General features: G+C 38.7%; 1 protein-coding gene across 3 annotated transcripts in view; it reads right to left on the reverse strand.

Annotated features, from left to right (window-relative positions):
* Nucleotides 1-796: 796 nt before the first annotated feature.
* ZNF507 (zinc finger protein 507) overlaps nt 797-13,203 on the reverse strand; it is a 350,567-nt gene continuing 338,160 nt past the window's right edge. For all 3 annotated transcript variants that reach the window (XM_053701720.1, XM_053701736.1, XM_053701728.1), the window contains one exon: nt 797-3,128. In XM_053701720.1, the coding sequence (XP_053557695.1) occupies nt 2,801-3,128 (328 nt within the window). In that variant the 3' untranslated portion in view covers nt 797-2,800. The remainder of the gene's footprint in view (nt 3,129-13,203) is intronic.

The raw sequence follows: 13,203 nt of genomic DNA on the forward strand, positions 1-13,203 counted from the left end.
ATTGGTTAGAGAAGCCCTATCAACCATGAGTAGATCACAACTTCAGAATTCACCTCACTCCATTAAAAACTTTCATGATTCAGATAGAGCATGCAATTTTAACTTTCTAATTTATTCCTATTATCAATTTTTCTTCATTCTATTGGTATCTTTATTTTAAAAAAGCTGGAATATAAGCTTAGGAGCTAGACCATTTTTGTTTCAGCACCTGGGTAGCGCTTGCTGATTGGTGTCCAAATGTAGCCATCCAATTAGCAGGCTCTACTCAGGTTCTGAACCAAAAATGGGCCGGTTCCTAAGCTAAAATTTCTACTTTTTTAAAATAAACATAACAAGAGAACGAAGAAAAATTGATAATAGAAGTAAATTTGAAAGTTGCTTTAAATTGACTGCTCTATCTGAATCATTAAAGTTTAATTTTGACTAGACAATTCCTTTAAGATGGCAAAAAATGATTGAGGATTTAGGGTACTTGGGAGGGATTTAAGATGTGTTATGTTGGTGTGTTTTGTATCCTCCTAGTGGACTAGAGTGTAATTCCCACATGTGATGTCTTGTGGATTCTCACATCTGATGAAAAAAATGAAATCCAGTTATGAAATCCAAAATATCTCTTCTGTTGCAATTTGGAAATATTTTGGCGGTCAAGCAGGTATTACATTACAGCTAATACATGCAATAAATACATACGTTATAGACTACTCTGATAATGAAAGACCCAAATGGAGTCTTACAAAAATTCTTAGGAAATCTTCAGCAGCCAAACAATTTACAACAATTTCCACCAACACAAAAGTATTTTCACATTTTTGGTTTATGACAATAGGACACTTAAATTTAATCTTTATAGTCACCACTCTTGGTTGTAATTACGCTTTACATCTGTTGAATCAGGAGAAATAAAAATATCCACTCAATAGTAACATAATTCTTGCAATACCTAGGCACAGTCAACTTTCAAAGTACAGAATAACCCTTCTTGTCCATACAACATATAAAGGAAATAGCACCAAAGAGAATATGCACCAATTCTCTGCTTAGAACTAGATTACAAAATTACATATAAATACTGAATAATAAATATATAAGAAACACTACACACCTTGCATCACTCTAAAAAAATATATATATTTTAAAGGACTATACAAAGCTTGCAAAAGGTGAGGTTGTGGCTATTGCCACCACATTACTGTGACAATTCAGTCTATGGCAGTAAGTGTGAAGTATGATTTTACAGAACATATAAAAAGCTAATATTTATCTTGTTTTTTAAATATCACTTGAGGATACAATTACAATATTTCTATTTTAGCTATATAAAGGTGAATTAGCAGTTTTGTAAATTTTGCTTTCTTATACCTGTCTCATATTAATGAACACCTGTTGATTTAGATTAAAATATTTTTTTAAATATGTATATAAAAACAGATATTTCTTTACAAAGCAGAGCTCAGTAATTAGGCACCTTAAGTCCCTGTAAATGGGTTCTAAGGTGCAGGAAGGTATGGCAAAGCAAAAACATTAAATATAGGACTGTTAGCCAGAAAGGGAGTACATGGACTGTGTTTGTATAAATAATGTGTCGGATATACTAGAAAATGTGTGCTGGCTGAAAGCATACAGATAAATCCGAAACAGGCTAAACTAGACAAATAGGGTTACTGATCGAATTGCTACTAGTTTTAGAAGTGCGCTTTTTCCTATACCAATATTAACATCAGTATAGGGAGAGAACAAAATCCCTCATTGGATATTTCCAACATTTCATCTTCCATACACAATAAAATATTTAAATAAAAACAACATTTCTAGCAAAACAAATTCTTCTTGACACTTCTGATACTTGCAAAAGGATAAAACAAAAAAAAATGGTTTGACTCAATCTAAAGAGAACTGGAGAATAGTTGCATGTAATAAATTTTTTTGTTCAGCCTTGGAATGATGACATTGCTTGAAATTTCCTACTAAATGAACATGCAACATTTCTGCCATTATCACAGACTCTTTAACCTATTTTGGGAAAATATGGTTTGACTTTTACATACTTAAGGATAAGCAAAATTGAGAAAATAAGCTAAAACAAGTTTAACTGTATAGACTTAAAATTATTTTAAAAAGGACCACTAAAGTCAACATTAAATCATCATGATTCAGATAGAGCACACAATTTTAAACAACTTTCCAATTCACATTAATTATATAAATAGTCTTTTTATATGCACATTTTCTGCTCCTATTGAGCATGTGCAAGATTCACAGAATATAAGTATATATGTTTTGTGATTGGCTGATGGCTGCTACATGATGCAGTGGGAAGGAAAATAAAACGAACTTTGAAATTTATCAAGAAAATAAATCTACTACTCATGTTAAATTCAAACTAAGTGCTTTAACATTTTTTATTTATAATGCATTTATTGATTATGCTAACCTACTGTGTTTAGTGGTCCTTTAAGCAATAGATAGAAAGGAGATATAATTAATGAGACAGTTAGAGCTACACAAACACATATACACCCTTTCATTTAAAAAAATTCACACATTTAAATTAAGTCTACTAGACCAGTCTACATGTTTATCGCGTGTTAATTTCCCTTACAACAGGGCATTCTAGGTCATGACTATACTATAACTTGTTGCTGAAGGGGTGGCAAGATAGAGGAACATAAACAGTGGCAACATCAGTTTATAATCTCCATAAATATGTTTGTATCGGTTTACCTTTCCTTAAGAATTTTTCAATGAGGCATTTAGAAATGTGTTTTACGTTAAATAGCGCAAGAGGACGTTTATGTCTTATTCATGAGGATGATTCAGACTTATTTAATATGATGTTAATGATTTCACCCTCATGTGCTTTCATATGCTCCATTAGAAGTTCTTTGCTTGTGTATTCAAAGCCACAAATGCAGCAACAAAATAGAAGCACACACAGTTCTGTTCCAGGTCTCATCTGGGTTTGTAATTTTTCTGTAGTACACAAGGTAACCTGTGCAGGGTTGACTTTTGGCATTTCTATGTATGATGTTCCTTCATTTACAAGTGAGCTTGATAAAATCCTTAAGTTGTGGTCTATCCTGGAAACAGAATTTGCAGATATTTTTTTCGTCTGAGACTCTGCTGGAACCCTTAATGAAAACAAAGAAAAATGCAACTAAATTATGACAGAATACAACAACAACATAAAAGTAATATAAAGTGGATTTTTTTGTATGTTTATAACAGGTCCATTAACCCCTTGAGTGCTAATGACGGCTCTGAGCCATTGCAAATTTTCCCACTCAAGTGCTAACAACGGCTCAGAGCCGTCACTAGTACTCCCCCACCTTGATGGAGGTCTGAGGACCCCCATTCTCAGTTATAGGGAAATGCTGCTTAGATGCCTGTATCTCGGGCATCTAAGCAGCTACAGATCCCCAGGACCGTAATTGTCTAACCTTTCCAATGGTCTATTTTTTATTGTACACCCCAAAGACAAAGTAAAAAAAAAAAAAAAGAAAAAAAAAAAAAAAAGAAAAAAAAAAAAAAAAAAGAAAATTTATGCTTACCTGATAAATTTATTTATTTTTTGACACGATGAGTCCACGGATCATCTGAATTACTAATGGGATATTCACCTCCTGATCAGCAGGAGGAGGCAAAGAGTACCACAGCAGAGCTGTTAAATAGCTCCTCCCTTCCCTCCCACTCCAGTCATTCGACCGAAGTTAGGAAGAGAAAGGAAAATCCAAGGTGCAGAGGTATCTGAAGTTTACATAACCCACAACCTGTCTTAAAAGAACAGGGCGGGCCGTGGACTCATCGTGTCAAAAAATAAATACATTTATCAGGTAAGAATAAATTTTCTTTTCTTTTTTAAGACACGATGAGTCCACGGATCATCTTAATTACTAATGGGATTCAATACCCAAGCTAGAGTACACAGATGATACGGGAGGGACAAGACAGGGACCCTAAACGGAAGGCACCACTGCTTGAAGAACCTTACTCCCAAAAGCAACCTCGGCTGAGGCAAAAGTATCAAATTTGTAGAACTTCGAAAAAGTGTGAAGAGAGGACCAAGTCGCAGCCTTGCGAATCTGTTCTACAGAAGCTTCATTTTTGAATGCCCAAGAGGAAGCAACAGCCCTCGCGGAATGAACCGTAACCCTCTTGGGAGGCTGCTGTCCAGCAGTCTCATATGCAAAACGTATGATACTCTTCAGCCAAAGCACGGACCACGTTTAAATTGTGCAGAAGACGTTCTTTCTGAAAAGAAAGATTAGGACACAAAGAAAGAACAACAATCTCCTGATTAATGTTCCTATCAGAAACAACACTAGGACGCAAACCTAGCCTAGTACGTAAAACTACCTTATCTGAAAAGAAAATAAGGTAAGGAGAATCGCACTGCAATGTCTATAGCTCTGACCCTCTATGAGCTGAAGAAATAGTAACAAGAAATAGAACTTTCCAAGATAACCACTTAATATGTAAGGAATGCATAGGTTCAAACGGAGCCCTTTGAAGAACTCTGAGAACTAAATTAAGACTCCATGGAGGAGTAACTGGTTTGAACAAAGGCCTGATCCTGACCAAGGCCTGATAAAAAATTCAACATCTGGAACATCCGCCAGACGTTTGAATAACAAAATAGATAAAGCAGAGATTTGACCCTTTAGGGAACGTGTCGCTAAACCCTTCTCCAAACCCTCTTGGAGAAAAGATAAAATTTGAAGAATCCTAACCTTACTCCATGAGTAGCCCTTGGATTCACACCAATAAAGATATTTATGCCAAATCTTATGATAAATCCTTCTAGTCACAGGCTGAATCATGGTCTCTATGACCGAATCATAAAATCCCCGCCTGGATAAAATTAAGTGTACAATCTCCAATCAGTCAGCTTCAAGAAACTAGATTTGGACGGATGAAGGGCCCCTAAATCAGGGGTCCTTCCTCAATGGGAGTCTCCATGCTGGCAGAGATGCCATTTCCACATGATCTGCATACCAAATCCTGCGAGGCCAAGCCAGAGCTATGAGGATCACCAAAGCCCTCTCCTGTTTGATTCAAGCAATTACCCGAGGAAGGAGCACAAACTGAGAAAATAGGTATGCTAGACTTAATGTCCAAGGGACCACCAGAGCATCTATCACTTCCGCCTGGGAGGTCCCTGGACCTCAACCCGTATCTTGGGAGCTTGGCAATCCGTAGAGATGCCAAGAGATCTAAGTCCGGCTGACCCCACATGAGAAAACAGGCTGGAGAACACTTCCGAATAGAGTTCCTACACCCCCGGAAGAAAGGTCTGCCTGCTCAAAAAGTCCGCCTCCCAGATGTCCAGTCTTTGGATGTGAATCGCCGATAGGTAGGAAAAAAAGTGGGCCTCCGCACACCGATTATCTTGGATACCTCTGTCATCGCTAAGAAAACTCTTGTTTCTCCCAGATGATCGTTGTAAACCATTGAAGGTATATTGTCCGACTGAAACCTGATGAACTGGACCGAGGCTAACTGAGGCCAGCCCAGGAGAGCCTTGAAGAACGCTCTCAGCTCCAGAATACTTATAGAAAGAACAGACTCAGACTAAGTCTAAACTCCCTGAGCCTTTAGGGAACTCTAGACTGCTCCTCACCCTCGAAGGCTGGCGACTGTTGACATAATCACCCAAAAAGGTCTGCGAAAGCAGGTTCCCTGGATAAGATGATCCATAAACAACCACCATGGAAGAGAATCCCTTGGTTCCTGATCCGGTAGCATTCACGGAGACAAATCCGCATAAACTTCGTTCCATTGTCTGAACTTGCTTAACTGCAGAGTGCTGAGATGGAACCGAACAAACGGGAAGATGTCAAGTGCCACCATCAGCCCGATTACCTCCATGCACTGAGCCACTGATGACCTAAGAGTGTGCTGAAAATAAGACAAGGATCAATAATCTTTGATTTCCTGACTTCCATCAGGAAAAACTTAATTGATAGGGAATCTAACCTAGATCCCAGAAAATTACCTTAAAAACATAATTTATGTAAGAACTTACCTGATAAATTCATTTCTTTCATATTAGCAAGAGTCCATGAGCTAGTGACGTATGGGATATACATTCCTACCAGGAGGGGCAAAGTTTCCCAAACCTTAAAATGCCTATAAATACACCCCTCACCACACCCACAATTCAGTTTAACGAATAGCCAAGAAGTGGGGTGATAAAAAAGTGCGAAAGCATATAAAAAAAGGAATTGGAATAATTGTGCTTTATACAAAAAAATCATAACCACCACAAAAAAGGGTGGGCCTCATGGACTCTTGCTAATATGAAAGAAATGAATTTATCAGGTAAGTTCTTACATAAATTATGTTTTCTTTCATGTAATTAGCAAGAGTCCATGAGCTAGTGACGTATGGGATAATGACTACCCAAGATGTGGATCTTTCCACACAAGAGTCACTAGAGAGGGAGGGATAAAATAAAGACAGCCAATTCCTGCTGAAAAATAATCCACACCCAAAATAAAGTTTAATAAAAAACATAAGCAGAAGATTCAGACTGAAACTGCTGCCTGAAATACTTTTCTACCAAAAACTGCTTCAGAAGAAGAAAATACATCAAAATGGTAGAATTTAGTAAAAATATGCAAAGAGGACCAAGTTGCAACTATGCAAATGTGATCAACCGAAGCTTCATTCCTAAACGCCCAGGAAGTAGAAACTGACCTGGTAGAATGAGCTGTAATCCTCTGAGACGGAGTTTTACCCGACTCAATATAGGCAAGATGAATTAAAGATTTCAACCAAGATGCCAAATAAATGGCAGAAGCTTTCTGGCCTTTCTAGAACCAGAAAAGATAACAAATAGACTAGAAGTCTTTCGGAAAGACTTAGTAGCTTCAACATTTCTCCTTAGAATTCTTAGGATTAGGACATAATGAAGGAACCACAATTTCTCTACTAATGTTGTTGGAATTCACAACTTTAGGTAAAAATTCAAAAGAAGTTCGCAACACCACCTCATCCTGATGAAAAATCAGAAAAGGAGACTCACAAGAAAGAGCAGATAAATCAGAAACTCTTCTGGCAGAAGAGATGGCCAAAAGGAACAAAACTTTCCAAGAAAGTAATTTAATGACCAATGAATGCATAGGTTCAAAGGGAGGAGCTTGAAGAGCTCCCAGAACCAAATTCAAACTCCAAGGAGGAGAAATTGACTTAATGACAGGTTTTATACGAACCAAAGCTTGTATAAAACAATAAATATCAGGAAGAATAGCAATCTTTCTGTGAAAAAGAACAGAAAGAGCAGAGATTTGTCCTTTCAAGGAACTTGCAGACAAACCCTTATCTAAACCATCCTGAAGAAACTGTAAAATTCTCGGTATTCTAAAAGAATGCCAAGAAAAAAAGATGAGAAAGACACCAAAAAAATATAAGTCTTCCAGACTCTATAATATATCTCTCTAGATACAGATTTACGAGCCTGTAACATAGTATTAATCACAGAGTCAGAGAAACCTCTTTGACCAAGAATCAAGCGTTCAATCTCCATACCTTAAAATTTAAGGATTTGAGATCCTGATGGAAAAAAAGGACCTTGCGACAGAAGGTCTGGTCTTAACGGAAGAGTCCACGGCTGTCAAGAGGCCATCCGGACAAGATTCGCATACCAAACCTATAAGGCCATGCCGGAGCTACCAGCAGAACAAACGAGCATTCCTTCAGAATCTTGGAGATTACTCTTGGAAGAAGAACTAGAGGCGGAAAGATATAGACAGGATGATACTTCCAAGGAAGTGATAATGCATCCACTGCCTCCGCCTAAGGATCCCAGGATCTGGACAGATATCTGGGAAGTTTCTTGATTAGATGAGACGCCAGCAGATCTATTTCTGGAAATTCCCACATTTGAACAACCTGAAGAAATACCTCTGGGTGAAGAAACCATTCGCCCGGATGCAACGTTTGGCGACTTAGATAAACCGCTTCCCAATTGTCTACACCTGGGATATGAACCGCAGAGATTAGACAGGAGCTGGAATCCGCCCAAACCAAAAAAATTCGAGATACTTCTTTCATAGCCAGAGGACTGTGAGTCGCTCCTTGATGATGTATGCCACAGTTGTGACATTGTCTGTCTGAAAACAAATGAACGATTCTCTCTTCAGAAGAGGCCAAAACTGAAGAGCTCTGAAAATTGCACGGAGTTACAAATATTTATCGGTAATCTCACCTCCTGAGATTCCCAAACTCCTTGTGCCGACAGAGATCCCCACACAGCTCCCCAACCTGTGAGACTTGTATCTGTTGAAATTACAGTCCAGGTCGGAAGCACAAAAGAAGCCCCCTGAATTAAACGATGGTGATCTGTCCACCACGTTAGAGAGTGTCGAACAATCGGTTTTAAAGATATAAATTGAAATATCTTTGTGTAATCCTTGCACCATTGATTCAGCATACAGAGCTGAAGAGGTCGCATGTGAAAAACAAGCAAAGGGGATTGCGTCCAATGCAGCAGTCAGAAGACCTAGAATTTCCATGCATAAGGTTACCGAAGGAAATGAATGTGACTGAAGGTTTCGACAAGCTGAAAACAATTTAGACGTCTCTTGTCTGTTAAAGACAGAGTCATGGACACTGAATCTATCTGGAAACCCAGAAAGATTACCCTTGACTGAGGAATCAATGAACTTTTTGGTAAATTGAACCTCCAACCATGATCTTGAAGAAACAACACAAGTCGAATCGCATGAGATTCTTTGAATGAGAAGACTGAGCAAATACCAAGATAATCGTCCAAATAAGGAAATACAAAAACCCTGTTCTCTGAATACAGAAAGAAGGGCACCGAGAATCTTTGAAAAAAATTCTTGGAACTGAGGCTAGGCCAAACAGTAGAGCCACAAAACTGGTAATGCTTGTCTAAAAAGAGAATCTCAAACACTAAAATTGATCTGAATGAATCGGAATATGCAGATACACATCCTGCAAAACTATTGTAGACATAAAATGCCCTTGCTAAACAAAAGGCAGAATAGTCCCACAGTAACCATCTTGAATGTTGGTATACATAACGATTCAATATTGATAGATCCGGAACTGGTCTGAAGGAATTGACCTTCTTTGGTACAATGAAGAGATAAAATAAAACCCTAGCCCCTGTTCCAGAACTGGAACTGGCATAATTACTCCAGCCAACTCTAGATCTGAAACACATTTCAGAAATGCTGAGCCTTGCTGTGTTAACTGGGACACGGGAAGAAAAAAAAATCTCTTAGCAGGAGGCCTTAACTGAAGCCAATTCTGTACCTTTCTGAAACAATGTTCTGAAACCAGAGTTTGAGAACGGAATTGATCCAAACTCCATTGAATAAAACATAATCTGCCCCATACAAGCTGAACTGGAAAAAAGGGCCGCACCTTCATGGGTACTTAGGAGCTGACTATAGGTTTCTATAAGGCTTGAATATATTCCAAACTGGAAATAGTTTCCAAACTGAAACTGTTCCTGAGGATGAAGGATCAGGCTTTTGCTCCTTATTATGAGAAAAAGAACGAAAAAATGATTATTACCCTGGAAAGAAAGGGAAAAACAAAGTTAACTTTAGAAGACATATCAGCATTCCAAGTTAAATCCATAAAGCTTTTCTAGCTAAAATAGCTAGAGACATATACCTGACATCAACTCAAATGATATCAAAAGATGGTATCACCAATAAAATTATTAGCATGTTATAGAATAAAAATAATGCTATAAAAATATGATCTGATACTTGTTGCGCTAAAAACTTCTAACCAAAAAGAAGAAGCTGCAGCAACATCCGGTATAGCAGGTCTAAGAAGATTACCTAAACATAAGTAAACTTTTCTTAGAAAGGATTCAATTTTCTTTTCTAAAGGATCCTTAAATTTAGTACTATCTGCCGTAAGAATAGTAGTACATTTTAGCAGGAATAGAGACAGCCCCAAACCTTAGGGATTTTGTCCCAAAAAAACTCTAATCTGTCAGATGGCACAGAATATAATTGCTTAAACGTTTTAGAAGGAGTAAAAGAATTACCCAAATTATTCCATTCCCTGGAAATTACTTCAGAAAAAGCATCAGGGAGATTAAACACTTCTGGAATAACTACAGGAGATTTAAAAAACCCTATTTAAACGTTTAGATTTAGTATCAAGAGGACCAGAATCCTCTAAATCAAAAGCAATTAATACGTCTTTAAATAAAGAACGAATAAATTCCATCTTGAACAAATAAAAAGATTTAACAGCATCAACCTCTGAGACAGAAACTTCTGAACCAGAAGAACCATTATCAGTATCAGAACGATGATGTTCATTTAAAAATTCATCTGAAAAAAAGAGAAGTTTTAAAAGACTTTTATGTAAACTAGAAGGAGAAATAACAGACATAGCCTTCTAAATGGATTTAAAAAATAAAATCTCTTATGTTTATCAGGAACACTCTGAAAATTAAATGTTGACGGAACAGCAACAGGTAATATAACAGTACTAAAGGAAATTTTATCTGCATTAATAAGTTTGTCATGACATGCAATACAAACAACAGCTGGAGAAACAGGTACCAAAAATTTATAGCAGATACACTTAGCTTGGTAGCTCCAGCCCCGGGCAGTGATTTTCCTCAAGTAACTTCTGACTCAGTTGCAACGTGGAACATCTTGCAATATGTAAAAGAAAAAAACAACATATAAAGCAAATTGATCAAAATCCTTAAATGACAGTTTCAGGAATGGGAAAAAAATGCCAGTGAACAAGCTTCTAGCAACCAGAAGCAATAAATAATGAGACTTAAATAATGTGGAGACAAAAGCGACGCCCATATTTTTTTAGCGCCAAACAAGACGCCCACATTATTTGGCGCCGAAATGCCTTTTTGGCGCCAAAAATGACGCCACATCCGGAACGCCGACATTTTTGGCGCAAAATAACGTCAAAAAAATGACGCAACTTCCGGTGACACGTATGACGCCGGAAACGGAAAAGAATTTTTGCGCCAAAAAAATCCGCGCCAAGAATGACGCAATAAAATGAAGCATTTTCAGCCCCCGCGAGCCTAACAGCCCACAGGGAAAAAAGAGTCAAATTTTTGAAGGTAAGAAAAAATGATTAATTCAAATGCATTATCCCAAATATGAAACTGACTGTCTGAAAAAACAGAATTTATGTTTACCTGATAAATTACTTTCTCCAACGGTGTGTCCGGTCCACGGCGTCATCCTTACTTGTGGGATATTCTCTTCCCCAACAGGAAATGGCAAAGAGCCCAGCAAAGCTGGTCACATGATCCCTCCTAGGCTCCGCCTACCCCAGTCATTCGACCGACGTTAAGGAGGAATATTTGCATAGGAGAAACCATATGGTACCGTGGTGACTGTAGTTAAAGAAAATAAATTATCAGACCTGATTAAAAAAACCAGGGCGGGCCGTGGACCGGACACACCGTTGGAGAAAGTAATTTATCAGGTAAACATAAATTCTGTTTTCTCCAACATAGGTGTGTCCGGTCCACGGCGTCATCCTTACTTGTGGGAACCAATACCAAAGCTTTAGGACACGGATGAAGGGAGGGAGCAAATCAGGTCACCTAAATGGAAGGCACCACGGCTTGCAAAACCTTTCTCCCAAAAATAGCCTCAGAAGAAGCAAAAGTATCAAACTTGTAAAATTTGGTAAAAGTGTGCAGTGAAGACCAAGTCGCTGCCCTACATATCTGATCAACAGAAGCCTCGTTCTTGAAGGCCCATGTGGAAGCCACAGCCCTAGTGGAATGAGCTGTGATTCTTTCGGGAGGCTGCCGTCCGGCAGTCTCGTAAGCCAATCTGATGATGCTTTTAATCCAAAAAGAGAGAGAGGTAGAAGTTGCTTTTTGACCTCTCCTTTTACCAGAATAAACAACAAACAAGGAAGATGTTTGTCTAAAATCCTTTGTAGCATCTAAATAGAATTTTAGAGCGCGAACAACATCCAAATTGTGCAACAAACGTTCCTTCTTTGAAACTGGTTTCGGACACAGAGAAGGTACGATAATCTCCTGGTTAATGTTTTTGTTAGAAACAACTTTTGGAAGAAAACCAGGTTTAGTACGTAAAACCACCTTATCTGCATGGAACACCAGATAAGGAGGAGAACACTGCAGAGCAGATAATTCTGAAACTCTTCTAGCAGAAGAAATTGCAACTAAAAACAAAACTTTCCAAGATAATAACTTAATATCAACGGAATGCAAGGGTTCAAACGGAACCCCCTGAAGAACTGAAAGAACTAAATTGAGACTCCAAGGAGGAGTCAAAGGTTTGTAAACAGGCTTAATTCTAACCAGAGCCTGAACAAAGGCTTGAACATCTGGCACAGCGGCCAGCTTTTTGTGAAGTAACACAGACAAGGCAGAAATCTGTCCCTTCAGGGAACTTGCAGATAATCCTTTTTCCAATCCTTCTTGAAGGAAGGATAGAATCCTAGGAATCTTAACCTTGTCCCAAGGGAATCCTTTAGATTCACACCAACAGATATATTTTTTCCAAATTTTGTGGTAAATCTTTCTAGTTACAGGCTTTCTGGCCTGAACAAGAGTATCGATAACAGAATCTGAGAATCCTCGCTTCGATAAGATCAAGCGTTCAATCTCCAAGCAGTCAGCTGGAGTGAAACCAGATTCGGATGTTCGAACGGACCCTGAACAAGAAGGTCTCGTCTCAAAGGTAGCTTCCAAGGAGGAGCCGATGACATATTCACCAGATCTGCGTACCAAGTCCTGCGTGGCCACGCAGGAGCTATCAAGATCACCGACGCCCTCTCCTGATTGATCCTGGCTACCAGCCTGGGGATGAGAGGAAACGGTGGGAACACATAAGCTAGTTTGAAGGTCCAAGGTGCTACTAGTGCATCCACTAGAGCCGCCTTGGGATCCCTGGATCTGGACCCGTAGCAAGGAACTTTGAAGTTCTGACGAGAGGCCATCAGATCCATGTCTGGAATGCCCCACAGCTGAGTGACTTGGGCAAAGATTTCCGGATGGAGTTCCCACTCCCCCGGATGCAATGTCTGACGACTCAGAAAATCCGCTTCCCAATTTTCCACTCCTGGGATGTGGATAGCAGACAGGTGGCAGGAGTGAGACTCCGCCCATAGAATGATTTTGGTCACTTCTTCCATCGCCAGTGAACTCCTTGTTCCCCCCTGATGGTTGATGTACGCAACAGTTGTCAT

Source organism: Bombina bombina, chromosome 1 (assembly GCF_027579735.1).
Source record: "Bombina bombina isolate aBomBom1 chromosome 1, aBomBom1.pri, whole genome shotgun sequence".
Taxonomy (NCBI): Eukaryota; Metazoa; Chordata; class Amphibia; order Anura; family Bombinatoridae; genus Bombina; species Bombina bombina.